General features: G+C 42.1%; 1 protein-coding gene across 1 annotated transcript in view; it reads left to right on the forward strand.

The window, feature by feature from the left end:
* The first annotated feature begins 1,874 nt into the window (after positions 1-1,874).
* The window catches only part of LOC115157402 (protein unc-13 homolog A), a 54,261-nt gene continuing 40,109 nt past the window's right edge, over positions 1,875-16,026 (forward strand). Inside the window, exon 1 of the mRNA XM_029705615.1 lies at positions 1,875-2,231. Coding sequence (XP_029561475.1) covers positions 2,210-2,231 — 22 coding nt within the window. The 5' untranslated portion in view covers positions 1,875-2,209. The remainder of the gene's footprint in view (positions 2,232-16,026) is intronic.

Raw genomic sequence — 16,026 nt, forward strand, 5'->3', positions numbered from 1 at the left:
GGCTGTGATAAGAGAAAACTGAGGATGAAGCAACATTGTAGTTACTCCACAATAGTAACCTAACTGACAGAGTGAAAAGAAGGAAGCCTGTACAGAATAAAAATATTCCCAAACATGCATCCTGTTTGCAATAAGGCACTAAAGTTAAACTGCAAAAAAATGTGGCAGAGAAATGTACTTTATGTCCTGAATTCAAAACATTATGTTTGGGGCAAATCCAACCCAACACATGACTGAGTACCAGTCTATAGATTTTCAAGCATGGTGGTGGCTGCATCATGTTATGGGTATGCTTGTCATCGGCAAGGACTATGGAGTTTTTTAGGATAAAAATATATGGAATAGAGCTAAGCACAGGCAAAATCCTAGAGGAAAACCTGGTTCAGTCTGCTTTCCAACAGACACTGGGAGATGAATTCACCTTTCAGCAGAACAATAACCTAAAACACAAGGCCAAATATACACTGTAGTTGCTTATCAAGTTGACATTGAATGTTACCTAGTGGCCTAGTTACAGTTTGGACTTAAATCTACTAATCTATGGCAAGATTTTAAAATGTCTGTCTAGCAACAACTTGACAGAGCTTGAAGAATTTAAAAAATAATGTGCAAATATTGTCCATTCAGGTGTGCAAAGCTCTTAGAGACTTACCAAGAAAGACTCACAGCTGTAATCACTGCCAAAAGGGGATTCTAACATGTATTGGCTCAGGGGTGAGAATATTTATGGAAATGAGATATTTCTGTATTTTATTTTCAATAAATTTGCCAACATTTCTAAAAAATATGTTTTCACTTTGTAATTATGGGTTATTGTGTGTAGATGGGTGAGAGAAAAAAAATCTCCTTGATCCGTTTTGAATTCAGGCTGTAATAAAACAACATGTGGAATGAGTCAAGGGGTATGAATACTTTCTAAAGGCACTGTAAATAGCTCCCCCTTCTGGCACTGTATGTGCCATTGTGTGTTCGAGTTTACACTTTACCTGCATGGTGCCTATGCTTGTGTAACCGGTGTGAAATGGTTAGCTAGTTAGCGGGGAGCGTGCTAATAGCGTTTCAATTGGTGACGTCACTCGCTCTGAGACCTTGAAGTAGTTGTTCCCCTTGCTCTGCAAGGGTCCTTTGTGGAGCGATGGGTAACGATGCATCGAGGGTAGCTGTTGTCTATATGTGCAGAGTGTCCCTGGTTTGAGCCCAGGTAGGGGCGAGGAGAGGGACGGAAGCAGTACTGTTACACTTGTAACTATCATGTAAAGACAGGTATTAGGGACACTTACTGTATTATAAGGTGGGACCAGATTAGAACGTAAGGAGAGCTATAGTAAATTTTACAAAGTATAAAATCTAATTTTTGGCTTTGTTTTGTCCTTCAATTCTACTTTTCTATTCTAATCGGTAACATAGACATGTTAAAATACCACATTACTTTTAATTAATATCCTTATGTAGTCAATAAGGATAAGTAGTCAATGATGAATCAAAACTCAGAGTTAGATATAGATGACAATGAAATGTTCTTGCCCAGGGTGCCAGATGTGCTAAGTCTGGCCATTACTCATTGGCTAGAGTCAGTCCCAGATTCAAAGGGAAGGTTAAAAACCAGCAGTGCTGTAAACCTTGAGGTACGAATTTGAATCGCCCTGGACTACAGAAAGCAGTGGGCAGCACTAGAATAATAATCATGTTATTCTCGTCACTGATTCAGTCCAGTACTGACAAGCACCCCCCTCCTCCCTCCTGCTCCCTTCTTTGAGTACCGGAAGGAGAGACTCCCTACTCCGTCCGTGATCATCAGAGATGTATCGTGGCCCCCAGCCTATGCCTCCCCGCTGCAGCTGGTTCGCGTCACATTAAACGTGACGTCACGCGGCGCGGAGCTGTCCTCGCGCTGGTGCTGAAACAAGATGGCTGTGCGCGCGAGAGGAGCGGAGGAGAGCTGAGGGATGCAGAGACAGCGAGAAAGACAGCAAAGTGAGGGGAGCCTTTCAACAGCAAAATAAATAGCCATATCCGTGAAGAACGCACGGATTCCCTTGTAATTATGTCTTCGAATCGATTTTATGTCCACTATGGCGATATTTAGCTTATGTTTAGACGTACGTCTGTAGCCTACACCGGGAGGTAACTGAGGAGTAGCCAAGCGAAGCAGTGAAGACCCCGCCGGCCGGTAGAGGACAGCCGGGGACGCTCAGCGCTGCTGTCAGAGATGTCCCTGCTCTGTGTCGGAGGTAAGAGGACATCAACATTATTATTACTAGTATTATTATTATTATTATTATAATACCATTACAGTGTTACATTTCATAGGAATGTATATTTCATTTGATGTGAATGTTCTATATTGTAGGATACCAGCATCTATCCATATTCAGTGATTCATTCATCTGTTTTTATTACCTCAGCTGTCACTCATAGTGCTGAATGACCAGTATCCCTATGACCATGGAAGCCTATTATGCTGGAGTAGCTCAAATAGGGATCATGAGATACATAGGAAGACGTAGCCTATAGCCAAATATGTCACCTTCTTCACGTGAAAGACGTTTTTCTGATGAAAAAACACGCTGCTCTCTGTCAAGGGTGTAAATCTGCTTTCTATGGTGGGACAAGATCATTTTGCTAAGTGTGCTTGAAATGCAGTAAAATTATAACAAAAGTCACAGTTCAGAATAAAGTAACCGAATAGTAGGCTAAAAGCTTATGTATTAAGCTACAAGTAAGTTATCAATTATTCTCATTGACAACAGACTAGGCTATGTCTTGTCGTGAACATTTAAACATGTAATGATCAAAATATAAAAATATAGACACGTGTTTCTGATTAATACTGCAGCTATCTATAGCACAGTTTTCCACAGACATTGTTGCAGCTGTGTGTTGCGTGCCATGCCAGTTCATGCGTGGGCGGTCAGTGTAGCAAGAAAAGGATAGCCCCTGCCGCACTGGTGCCGCGGTGCCGCGTTGAACGAGCCTCCCTCGGTTGTGAGGGAATCCTAGGGGGGTGTTCGCGTCAGGTCGTGCCGTCTGTAGGCTAAAATGTGACATTTCCCTGTCGTGCCGCGTCACCTCATCACGCCCGGTCCCGAGATAAGCAGCTATGCTGTCATTGTTTCCGCAAAACCTAAATAAGTATTAGTAAGATAATGCCTTGTAAACGAATTAGCCTAAGCGGCATGGCCCACTAAGTCACTGTTTATCCATGAAGTCGAGGTTTCATTCGACGTGTTATTCATTTATAAAACACACAATGCTCAGGATGTCATAGACAACGAGACTTGGTGGAGAGCGCTTTTCATGTTTCTATTACATCACACGCATGCCTTGCATGGTGTGGCTGTTGCTATTTCTGGAGCGAGAGACAGAAATGCTTGTTTGTTCATCAAACCAGCAGCAACGGTAATATTCATATGTGTACCTCGAGGTCCGCAGCACTGCTGGTTTTCATCCTTCCCATCCACTCAGGAGCTGATGATTCAGACATGAGACACTACCACATGACTGAGAAAACTCTTTCCTATCAGTGACATGAACCATCAGTTAACAACCAGGAAGAGAAGAGAAACCAGCAGTGCTGTTCCCTGCTGCAGACCTTGAAGCAGTGAATTCCAATAGCACTGATGTAAGCTACAAGAGTCTGTCAGAATAATACTAGCCTTTAATTCATCCTTGGGGGTCTGGTGGTGGCTGGGAATTTCACAGTGACAGTTCAAGTGGAACGGTTCATCCCACTGGGGTCCTCTCTAAAGTCCTCTGGCCGTCTTCGTAACTCCACAATAAATAAATCAAAGACAGTTGTCAAACACGGGCCTGTCCAGATAAGGTCGCTGTAGAATCTCTGTGGCTACATGCAGCTGTCTTCCCTGCTCAATGTCTGAGTCTGTGTGTGAAAATGTGTTGTTGCACTGAGAGAGTGCAACCGACCGGGTGTCGAATTTGTGTCTTCGAATCTACCTGACCCCAAGACCATGGTAGTCTAATGAGCTAATGGAATCTACCTGACCCCAAGACCATGGTAGTCTAATGAGTTAATGGAATCTACCTGACCCCAAGACCGTGGTAGTCTAATGAGTTAATGGAATCTATCTGACCCCAAGACCATGGTAGCCTAATGAGCTAATGGAATCTACCTGACCCCAAGACCGTGGTAGTCTAATGAGTTAATGGAATCTATCTGACCCCAAGACCATGGTAGCCTAATGAGCTAATGGAATCTACCTGACCCCAAGACTATGGTAGCCTAATGAGTTAATGGAATCTACCTGACCCCAAGACCATGGTAGCCTAATGAGCTAATGGAATCTACCTGACCCCAAGACTATGGTAGTCTAATGAGTTAATGGAATCTACCTGACCCCAAGACCATGGTAGCCTAATGAGTTTATGGCATCTACCTGACCCCAAGACCGTGGTAGCCTAATGAGTTAATGGAATCTACCTGACCCCAAGACCGTGGTAGTCTAATGAGTTAATGGAATCTACCTGACCCCAAGACCATGGTAGCCTAATGAGTTAATGGAATCTACCTGACCCCAAGACCATGGTAGCCTAATGAGCTAATGGAATCTACCTGACCCCAAGACTATGGTAGTCTAATGAGTTAATGGAATCTACCTGACCCCAAGACCATGGTAGCCTAATGAGTTTATGGCATCTACCTGACCCCAAGACCGTGGTAGCCTAATGAGTTAATGGAATCTACCTGACCCCAAGACCATGGTAGCCTAATGAGTTAATGGAATCTACCTGACCTCAAGACCGTGGTAGCCTAATGAGTTAATGGAATCTAAACTGACCCCAAGACCATGGTAGCCTAATGAGTTAATGGAATTTACCTGACCCCAAGACTATGGTAGTCTAATGAGCTAATGGAGTCTACCTGACCCCAAGACCGTGGTAGCCTAATGAGTTAATGGAATCTACCTGACCCCAAGACCGTGGTAGCCTAATGAGTTAATGGAATCTACCTGACCCCAAGACCGTGGTAGCCTAATGAGTTAATGGAATCTACCTGACCCCAAGACCGTGGTAGCCTAATGAGCTAATGGAATCTACCTGACCCCAAGACCATGGTAGTGTAATGAGTTAATGTAAGTCGTCGTAAGGGCCTTTAGGTTTAACACAACGTGACTCATTACACAAGCGACATTCACCGGACAGACCACCTCAGCTGCAAGAGCAGCATGTAGACGGATATGCTGTACATACAGTACTAATGTTATGGATATGAAGTTGTGAGTAAACTTGAATGGGATTCTAAGATCTGTGAAGCTTTATCAGTCGTTTTGATCTAGTCAGTATTTAATCCTTCCGCTAAAATACTATGAATACTGGTTGTGTTGGACGCGTTATGCAGACAGTTAACAAGCTGCTGAAGACTAAGTAAAAGCTGGTGATGGTACAGACCAGGGATGTCTAACATTTTTTGGGTTCAAGTTTGAGCAGATATAAGCCTGTACTAGTTCTGCCTTACAAAGACTTGTTTACTTGGTGGATGTTAGGAAAACTGATGGGTAACAGAACAAAACAGTTTGGGAAACCACCGCTATAAACCATTGGGTTTCTATAAACCTATCATTGGGACCTTTTTGTGGAAATTATCATTGATTAGTGCATTGTTTGTGTGCAGACTGTGTGTGTGCGTGTATGTATCAATGTGTGCATGCACGTGTATTGTTTGTGGGTGGAGGTTCCTCCCTGAATAATTTCCATGGGCAGATATTTAGGATTCAGAGTTATTAAACATTAGCTCCCTGCCTTTCAACAATCTCATTTCTTTCCCATTGATCTTCCTCATGTACTGATATTACCTGAGCTGTTTCTAGTCCTGCTGTGAGAACAATATCAACCACTGTTTTCATCTGCTGCCACAATCAGACATGTTTACATTGATTCTCCACTTTCACTCCACTGAACGATTTAATTAGCAGTGCTGCCTGGAAGAGGGACAACGAGGATGGAATTTGGATATGAATTTCAGGTTGAAAAAAATTTACTGGATCTATCAGATATTCAGCCTGTCTGGGAAGGAAATGGAGGTTCAATCATTCAAAGCCCACTGGGCTTAAACGATGTTAAACAATTTGTCAACTTATTTTGACGAGGATTCTACGTAGAAAATACATTGAATTTGAAAAAGTAATCAACTGCTGTTGAGGGTGGAATTCACCCACAGGATGTCATCACTAACACATTTTCAACATAGACAAACCTTGTTTCAAAGCTACAAATGCAACATTTTATACATCAGATATTCAACATATCCACTATCAGAAAATAAATGATAGTCTGGGGAGCATCTCCTACTGGAGAGTTATAACGACAGATATTCATATGGTCTCCCATCCAGGGTTTTAACCAAGCCCTGCTTAGCTTGATATACGACATCGACTACTATCAATGTGCTTTCATGAGAATTCCTAATGAGCAATCTTAAAACCTCTAGAGTCTAAGCTTTGAAAATATATAAAGGATCAGCTAAACATAGAATTTGGCATTACTGCTATTAGCCAATAGAAAAGCATTGGTTAACAGATTCACTACATGGAACAGTCAAAAATTCCAAAATAAGTTTGTTTTGAAGGGTCTGTCCTGTATCTGAAAGATAGATCCCCTTATTTTAGGCACTAAACTAGCTCCATATATACAGTACTTAAGACAAGTCTAGGCTTGTGGGCATCCTAAATGGAGAAGACCATCGTGAGAGTCACAGCTTTCCAAAGAGGTGTCATATTAGCGGGTAGCCCAGACCATTGGTTGGCAGAAGAGGCTGTACTGGTTACATAGTGTAGCAGGTTCAAGGGTGTGGGGTTTCCACATCACCAAATTCAATAACCAAACACCCACACGGAGCACAACTACAACACACATGGGGAGTTTATTCGGGAGTTTTGCACACTAGGGAAAAGGGGGAATTCACCAACCATTTCACAGTCCATTCTCGTTGTCCGTTCTCCAGGAGTAATCCTAAAACTCGGGTCCTCAGCCAAACCAGTTGTGTGGGGGTTGGTCAGACAGTCCAGGTCAGACAGTCCAGGTCAGACAGTCCAGGTCAGACAGTCCAGGTCAGACAGTCCAGGTCACAACGGGTAACCACACCGTTACTTCTCTTACTCATCACAACACAAACCTCCCTCTACATTCTCTGCCCCGTTGTGCAGGCCGCTTCCTCTTTTATTCCCCATGCACACTGGCTTAATGATCCACGGGCTCGTCTCGTTGGGGTAGGAAGTCCATATAAGGCTCAGGGGTGGAGCCAGCGGGCTGCAAGACGTCTCCCTTCAATAACCACTCCCCTCACCTCTCCCTGCCGTGTGCCACAATAGTGACAGTTCAAGTGGAACGGTTCATCCCACTGGGGTCCTCTCTAAAGTCCTCTGGCCGTCTTCGTAACTCCACAATAAATAAATCAAAGACAGTTGTCAAACACGGGCCTGTCCAGATAAGGTCGCTGTAGAATCTCTGTGGCTACATGCAGCTGTCTTCCCTGCTCAATGTCTGAGTCTGTGTGTGAAAATGTGTTGTTGCACTGAGAGAGTGCAACCGACCGGGTGTCGAATTTGTGTCTTCGAATCTACCAGACCCCAAGACCATGGTAGCCTAATGAGTTAATGGAATCTACCAGACCCCAAGACCATGGTAGTCTAATGAGTTAATGGAATCTACCTGACCCCAAGACCGTGGTAGTCTAATGAGTTAATGGAATCTATCTGACCCCAAGACCATGGTAGCCTAATGAGCTAATGGAATCTACCAGACCCCAAGACCATGGTAGCCTAATGAGTTAATGGAATCTACCTGACCCCAAGACCATGGTAGTGTAATGAGCTAATGGAATCTACCTGACCCCAAGACCATGGTAGTGTAATGAGCTAATGGAATCTACCTGACCCCAAGACTATGGTAGTCTAATGAGTTAATGGAATCTACCTGACCCCAAGACTATGGTAGCCTAATGAGCTAATGGAATCTACCTGACCCCAAGACCATGGTAGCCTAATGCGCTAATGGAATGTACCTGACCCCAAGACCATGGTAGCCTAATGAGCTAATGGAATCTACCTGACACCAAGACCATGGTAACCTAATGAGATAATGGAATCTACCTGATACCAAGACCATGGTAGCCTAATGAGCTAATGGAATCTACCTGACCCCAAGACCATGGTAGTCTAATGAGCTAATGGAATCTACCTGACCCCAAGACCATGGTAGCCATTAAATTCCAGATATACAGTATTTCCATACATTTTTTAAAACTGGTTTCCCGGGGATCTTTAGACGAGTCTTGTGAGGCTTGTGGGCGTCCTAGAGCAAAACGGAGGACACCGTAGTGTCGTGAGAGTCTCAGCTCACCACAGAGTTGTCATATTAATAGGTCGCCCAAACCTTTCGGACGCTACAGACGGAAGTTGGCAGAAGAGGCTGTACCAACTTAGAACAAAATGGAGTCTCATCTTTCAATAGTTTATAGGCCAAACCGTTTGGATGATACAGACGTTTTCATGAGAAGACCGACTTTCAGGATGTCTCATGGTTTGACAAACATCGCTCTAGCTCTACCACCTTTCCCCGCAGATGTGGAAGGGCGATATCGGTGAATGTTGTAGATTAAGAAGCAGCCCATGCAATAAAACAGATATCTTTATCTTAAACAGATGGATTTTTTATTATGTTGTTTAGATTTCTGCAGGGGCGTGGAAGTTGTAGGCCAAGGGTTAATAACTACATATATTCACTGTTGCTATCAAAATCATTCCAAAGGATAGTTTAACAGAGCAAATGAAATGTAATCATACGTCATATAGTATCACTGAGACTATTTAGGCCTACAGTATATAGCATTTGCAAAGTCATCAGCAGCTATTGTTTCAATTAAACCCAGGGTTCAAATAAAAATAAACAATACATACAGTATAAGCCATATAGGTCAAGCTTTGGTTCATTTCAAATGTATTCTTCAAATGTATCATTAATATGTTGGATTCATGTCTCCATCTTAAAGAATAGGACTAAATCTAATCCAACTTTAAATGCACTTCAAATAAAGTTTGATTTGATGTAGTCCTACTCTTTAATGTTGATTCTTGGTTGAGATGGCGACGTGAATCCAACATATCAATGATTAATTTGTAGACAACCTAAGTCAGTGCCACAACATATACATCTCCTTCAAATATTGATATTTGGTTGCGTTGACAGCCAAACACAATTCAATATCACTTTTGCAATACAGTAAATAGCCTATTAACTTGTTGACAAGTAAACCAAATATAAAAGTTATAAAGAACAGGATTAAAACAGTGGTAGCATTAGATATCCTTTAAATGTTGATATATAACCGAGCACACAATTCAATAATACTTTTGTAATACAGTAAATAGTCTAAAGTTAAGGCTATCTTACAAACTAATGTAACAGTATTTATTCAACTTTAAAATGAGTTACACATCCATGGCCACATGTTGAGGTTAGCCTACTGTAACTAGAAATGTCTTCTTATGTCGTCATAGAAAGCACGCATGTTCAAGATAGCATACAACGGTCACAGGTCTGTGGAGATCTTCACTATTACTGTAATAATCTGTGCAGAATCTCAAACAGCATTGATCACGTGCACCATATACTTTGTAATCTCAACTGCAATCGAGGTCATCTGGTTCTGCTATTAGATGAAGCACAGTGAAAACATATTTAATTGTTGTATAAATACAAAACATCTGACATTGTATTCCCATTTGAACTTTGTTGTGCTTTTAAATGGTTAAAATGCAGTGATAACACATTTAGATGACAACTCAACCAAAAATCAGACATTGTTTTTCCTTTGGAATTTGGTTGTGCTTTTATACTGAACAAAAATATAAACGCAACATGCAACAATTTCAAAGATCTTACTGATTTACAGTTCATATAAGGAAATCAGTCATTTTAAATGAATTCATTAGGCCCTAATCTATGTATTTCACATAACTGGGAATACAGATATGCATCGGTTGGTCACAGAAACCCCCCCAAATAGGTAGGGGCGTGGATCAGAAAACCAGTCAGTATCTGGTGTGACCACCATTTGCCTCATGGTGCGCGACACATCTCCTTCACATAGAATTGATCAGGCTGTTGATTGTGGCCTGTGGAATGTTGTCCCACTCCTCAACAATGGCTGTGCAAAGTTGCTGGATATTGGCAGGAACTGGAACACGCTGTCGTACACATCGATCCAGAGCATCCCAAAGCTGCTCAATGGGTGGCATGTCTGGTGAGTATGCAGGCCATAGAAGAACTGGGACATTTTCAGCTTCCAGGAATTGTGTATAGATCTTTGGGACATGGGGCCATTGGCGAAAATCTGATATCAACTTTGGAGGGGACAATTACATGAAATTTTCTCAAGAGCAATTCCTGAGGGGGACACCAAAGGTAGTGCTGTAACACATAGCCTACATTGTAAAATGGTAAATGTATATTGAGGAACCAAAGAAATAAGGTGTTTGCCGTACTCCTAACTACCGGTACCCAAAACTACACAACTAATCACAACAGCAATACCATTGCCTTTAACAAATCTTAGTTCCGTCACCAGTTTAAGTTGAGAGTGGGGGTATCCATGGCATTTTCCAATTATGTTCCTATTTTCCAAGTCAAAAAAATTGAGAACCTTTCATAATGTTGCCAAACAAAGACTCAACAAACTTACCTGAGACTCCCTGTCTCTGCCAGTCTGTCCCTGCATATCTGTCCCCAACTCTGCTGTCTGTGTGCCATCTGTTGCCTGCTCTGCCTAATGACATCATTGTGAAACATTTCCATTAGAATTTCATTTCTTTCTTATGAACATTTTATCAACTAGTCTTTGAGATATTAGGCTACTAGGGTTCTTACTATGCGTTTTGGTGTATTGAAAAATACTCTGATGTCCGTCTTTTATTTTTCTGCCATTTTTCTACCTGGCTTGCTGGCTGGCTACACACACAGTGTGTAGGTTATTTACAGTAGGAGATGGGCTTCTATCATCTTCAATCATTCTATTTGGGGTTCGATCTAAAAGGTAGCTAGCAAATGTGAAACGGATTAAAATGACAAGAGTTGACAGCTGTATGAGTTCACCATTTACACAACATATGCTGCAACCTTTTGTAATTTTAATAGTTTGTTTCATATTGGCTGGCTTCCAACAATAGCTGAATTTGCAAAGCTAGCGAGCACCAATTCAGTTTCAGTGGTGTTTGCTATAATCTTTGCTACCCGGGTTAAATAAAGGTGAAATAAAATAAATAAATAAAAGTTCACTTGCGACAATTTAGCTTTTGCAACGAGACCATTAAATATATTTAAGACAATGGTAGAAGAGAGTGTAGTTCTGTTCAGTTTGGATTTCAGTTTATCGCTAACCTTATCACAGGGACTTTGAAGCACTAACTTACATCATCTGCATGCTGATTCCATCTTTGACGACGCCACATAAATGGAATAGGTACTAGCTAGCTTAATAGTTAATATTTGCGTGCTAGCTCTGCATATTCAGCTAGTGTGTGTGCGTGATTGACTGGATTAACCTCACGTCAGTTACGTAGCAAGCTAAGGAACTGGCAGTGGATCAAACTATTGTGAGGCAAAGGGTGGGGGGTTGCAATCTTTTGAAACTTAAAAACGCGCTATTAAGTGTCTATAATCAGCACAATTGCTTTCATTGCATATTATTAATATTATTTAAATTACATAGTTATGTTTCAGTGATATATTGGGGGGGACAAATCATATTTTTCCCAGGATGGGGGGGTCGTGTGTCCCCCGTCCCCCCCCCGGGATTTCCGCCCCTGCATGGGGCCATGCATTATCATGCTGAAACATGAGGTGATGGTGACGGTTGAATGGCCTCAAGATCTCCTCACTGTATCTCTGTGCATTCAAATTTCCATCGATAAAATGCAATTGTGTTTGTTGTCCATAGCTTATTCCTGCCCATACAATAACCCCACCACCACCATGGGGTACTCTGTTCACAACGTTGACATCAGCAAACCGCTCACCCACACAATGCCATACAGGTGGTCTGCGGTTGTGAGGCTGGTTGGACGTACTGCCAAATTCTTTAAAACAATGTTGGAGGCAGTTTACGTTAGATAAATTAACATTAAATTCTCTGGTAACAGCTCTGGTGGACATTCCTGCAGTCAGCATGCCAATTGCCCACTCCGTCAAAACTTGAGACATCTGTGGCATTGTGTTGTGTGACAAAACTGCACATTTTAGAGTGGCCTTTTATCATCCCATGTACAAGGTGCACCTGTGTAATTATCCACCTGTGTTTAATCAGCTTTTTGATATGCCACCCCTGTCTGGATGGATTATCTTGGCAAAGAAGAAATGCTCACTAACAGGGAGGTAAAAAGAATGTGTGCACAGCATTTGAGAAAACATTTAGCTTTTTTGTGCATATGGAACATTTCTGGGATCTTTTATTTCAGCTCATGAAACATGGGACCAAGACTTTACATGTTGTGTTGATATTTTTGTTCAGTGTAGATGGTTGAAAGCATAGTGATAACACATTGGGAATTCAACAAACTTCTGGCTGACTTTTTGAGGGGTGAATAAAGTTTGAAATCTCATTGATCAACGTCTCTCTACCAAATATTACCCAAATGTCCACATTGAAATGGCGTTGTTTGCCCAGTGGGAGGTGTTTCTTTGTTTAAAAACAAAGTGATGAAGAAGATAAAGTATAGCTTCAGTTCTTCACCGACACAACATAGGGCTACAGGCAGGTAGGTACACGTGCTTCAGCCTCCTTTACATAATACACTAACTTCATTGGTATTCCAGTAAGACTCACTCATCACTAGTTTAGTGTGTGTGTGCGTGTACTTGTGTGTGTGTGTGTGTGTGTGTGTGTGTGTGTGTGTGTGTGTGTGTGTGTGTGTAGAATGCCTCTTCTCTCTTAGTCAGGGAATTTCATGTGTCGTCTTTTCCCCTTTCATCCATTTTCATGGAGACTTGGGCCAAGCAGGCAGGCCTCTAGAGAGTATTATGGGCTGTGCAGGTGGGGGTTGTTGAATATTAAAACTCGCTGTGGATGCAATGTGACTGTGTGTGTGTGACTGTGTGTGTGTGTGGACTCAGACCCATACGAAACATACTTGATGTATTTCTGAGCACCTCCAAGACGTATGATACCTACTAATGGTCTAGTTACTTCAGACAGAAATTAAAGTAGATGGGTTGGTCGGGAGGATCGGTCAGCATAATCCGTGACGTCAACAAATCCAAAGGTTGGGTGTTCGAGTCACGCAGGGGACAACTGTAGGATTTTAGCAAACCCTTCCCCTAACCTTTATTCTAAACTTAACCCACTTCACCTAACCTTTTACGTAAACAATCCTTTGTCGTTAGTTATCCTAACCACCAATGTAAATTCTCCCAGTAATTCTCCTTTGTTGTTACAGCGCAAGAAGCAACCTGGTCTCAGAGAAAGACGTATTTATAACATTTTTTTTTAAATTCACCATTATTTAACCAGGTAGGCTAGTTGAGAACAAGTTCTCATTTACAACTGCGACCTGGCCAAGATAAAGCATAGCAATTAGACACATACAAAAACACAGAGTTACACATGGAATAATCAAACATACAGTCAATAATACAGTAGAATATATATTTTTTAAGTCTATATACAGTGTGTGAAAATGAGTTAAGATAAGGGAGGTAAGGCAATAAATAGGCAATGTTGGCGAAGTAATTACAATATAGCAATTAAACACTGGAATGGTATATGTGCAGAAGATGACTGTGCAAGTAGAGATACTGGGGTGCAAAGGAGCAAGATAAATAAATAAATACAGTATGGGGATGAGGTAGTTGGATGGGCTGTTTACAGATGGGCTATGTACAGATGGGCTATGTACAGGTGCAGTGATCTGTGAGCTGCTCTGACAGCTGGTGCTTAAAGCTAGTGAGGGAGATATGAGTCTCCAGCTTGAGTGATTTTTGCAGTTCGTTCCAGTCATTGGCAGCAGAGAACTGGAACGAAAGGCAGCCAAACGAGGAATTGGCTTTGGGGGTGACCAGTGAGATATACCTGCTGGAGCGCGTGATTTGGGTGGGTGCTGCTATGGTGACCAGTGAGCTGAGATAAGGCCCCCGCCTTTACCTAGCAGAGACTTGTAGATGACCTGGAGCCAGTGGGTTTGGCGACAGGTATGAAGCGAGGGCCAGCCAACGAAAGCGTACAGGTCGCAGTGGTGGGTAATATATGGGGCTTTGGTGACAAAATGGATGGCACTGTGATAGACTGCATCCAATTTGTTGAGTAGAGTGTTGGAGGCTATTTTATGAATGACTTCGCCAAAGTCAAGGATCGGTAGGATGGTCATTTTTACGAGGGTATGTTTGGCAGCATGAGTGAGGGATGCTTTGTTGCGAAATAGGAAGCCGATTCTAGATTTAATTTTGGAATGGAGATGCTTAATGTGAGTCTGGAAGGAGAGTTTACAGTCTAACCAGACACCTAGGTATTTGTAGTTGTCCACGTATTCTCAGTCAGAAGCGTCCAGAGTAGTGATGCATTTAGTTTTATTTGCATTTAAGAGCAGTTGGAGGCCACGGAAGGAAAGTTGTATGGCATTGATGCTCATCTGGAGGTTAGTTAACATAGTGTCCAAAGAAGGGCAGGAAGTATACAGAATGGTGTCGTCTGCGTAGAGGTGGATCAGAGAATCACCAGCAGCAAGAGCGACATCATTGATGTATACAGAGAAAAGAGTCGGCCCGAGAATTGAACCCTGTGGCACCCCCATAGAGACTGCCAGAGGTCCGGACAACAGGCCCTCCGATTTGACACACTGAACTCTATCAGAGACGTAATTGGTGAACCAGGCGAGGCAATCATTTGAGAAACCAAGGCTGTCGAGACTGCCAATAAGAATGCGGTGATTGACAGAGTCGAAAGCCTTGGCCAGGTCGATGAACACGGCTGCACAGTAATGTCTCTTATCGATGGCGGTTATGATATAGTTTAGGATAGTACTAAGCATCCTCCAATTCGTTTGCTATGGTACTGGGTAAAACGTATGAAACTACACGTCCTTTAATTCGTGTGATATTGTACAACCGCTATTCCTTTCATAATGTAACGTATAGAATAATAAGAATTCCCCCGAGACTACATTGGTCTGTGTGTGTGTGGGTAGTGAAAGTGTAGGGCATTAACTATGCAGGTATGAGTTACGTCAGAGCTGTTTAAACGGTACTGCAGTGGGCTTTATAGAGACAAAACCACAAAATATATTCAACCCACTCTCTCAGAATAGGATAACAGGATGTGTTTCTTTATTACAAAAAACACACACATTTGGCATTATAGCCTTAATCGAAACAACCCTTTGAGAGAGATGCCGAAATATATAGTTAAAAAAAAAAATGTATTGCACTTCTGTTGTCCTTCAAGAGGCTAGTGACTGTAACTGGTTGGCACAGTGTAGATGATTCACGTTGACTGCAAGGTAGCAACCCTTCTCCAATAAGACAAGTCTCTGTACAGTGCTCAGAGAATCAGCACGTCCACCTTCTGTCTCTACTGCAACACCACTGTGGATAACACACCACAGGCCAGTCAAACAAGTGGAGCCTCCTCCTATGGTTGACTTCCAAATGGCACACGATTCCCTACATAGTGCACTACTTTTGACCAGGGCTATAGGGGTAATAGGGTGTAGGTAAATAGGGTGCCATTTAGGACACAGCCTATGGGAGTGCACTACAGCCTCTGCTTTCTAGTAAGTGATTTGCTGTGTGTTGTTGCTTCTGTCTATGTGTATGATTGTTATAAGAAATAGTATGGGTTTTGAAAGGACAATTGTTCTGGCAACAAAAGGTGGCAATACTTGGACTTAATGCTACATCCAATGGAAGAATGCTAAATGCTAATGCTAATAGCGTACAATTGAGCAGTGAAAGTAAGGTACAAACAGATCCCCTGATAAGTAGGTAGACTATGAAACAAATCAAAGTATATAGTAAACAAAACAT

The sequence above is a fragment of the Salmo trutta genome, chromosome 21, assembly GCF_901001165.1.
Source record: "Salmo trutta chromosome 21, fSalTru1.1, whole genome shotgun sequence".
Taxonomy (NCBI): Eukaryota; Metazoa; Chordata; class Actinopteri; order Salmoniformes; family Salmonidae; genus Salmo; species Salmo trutta.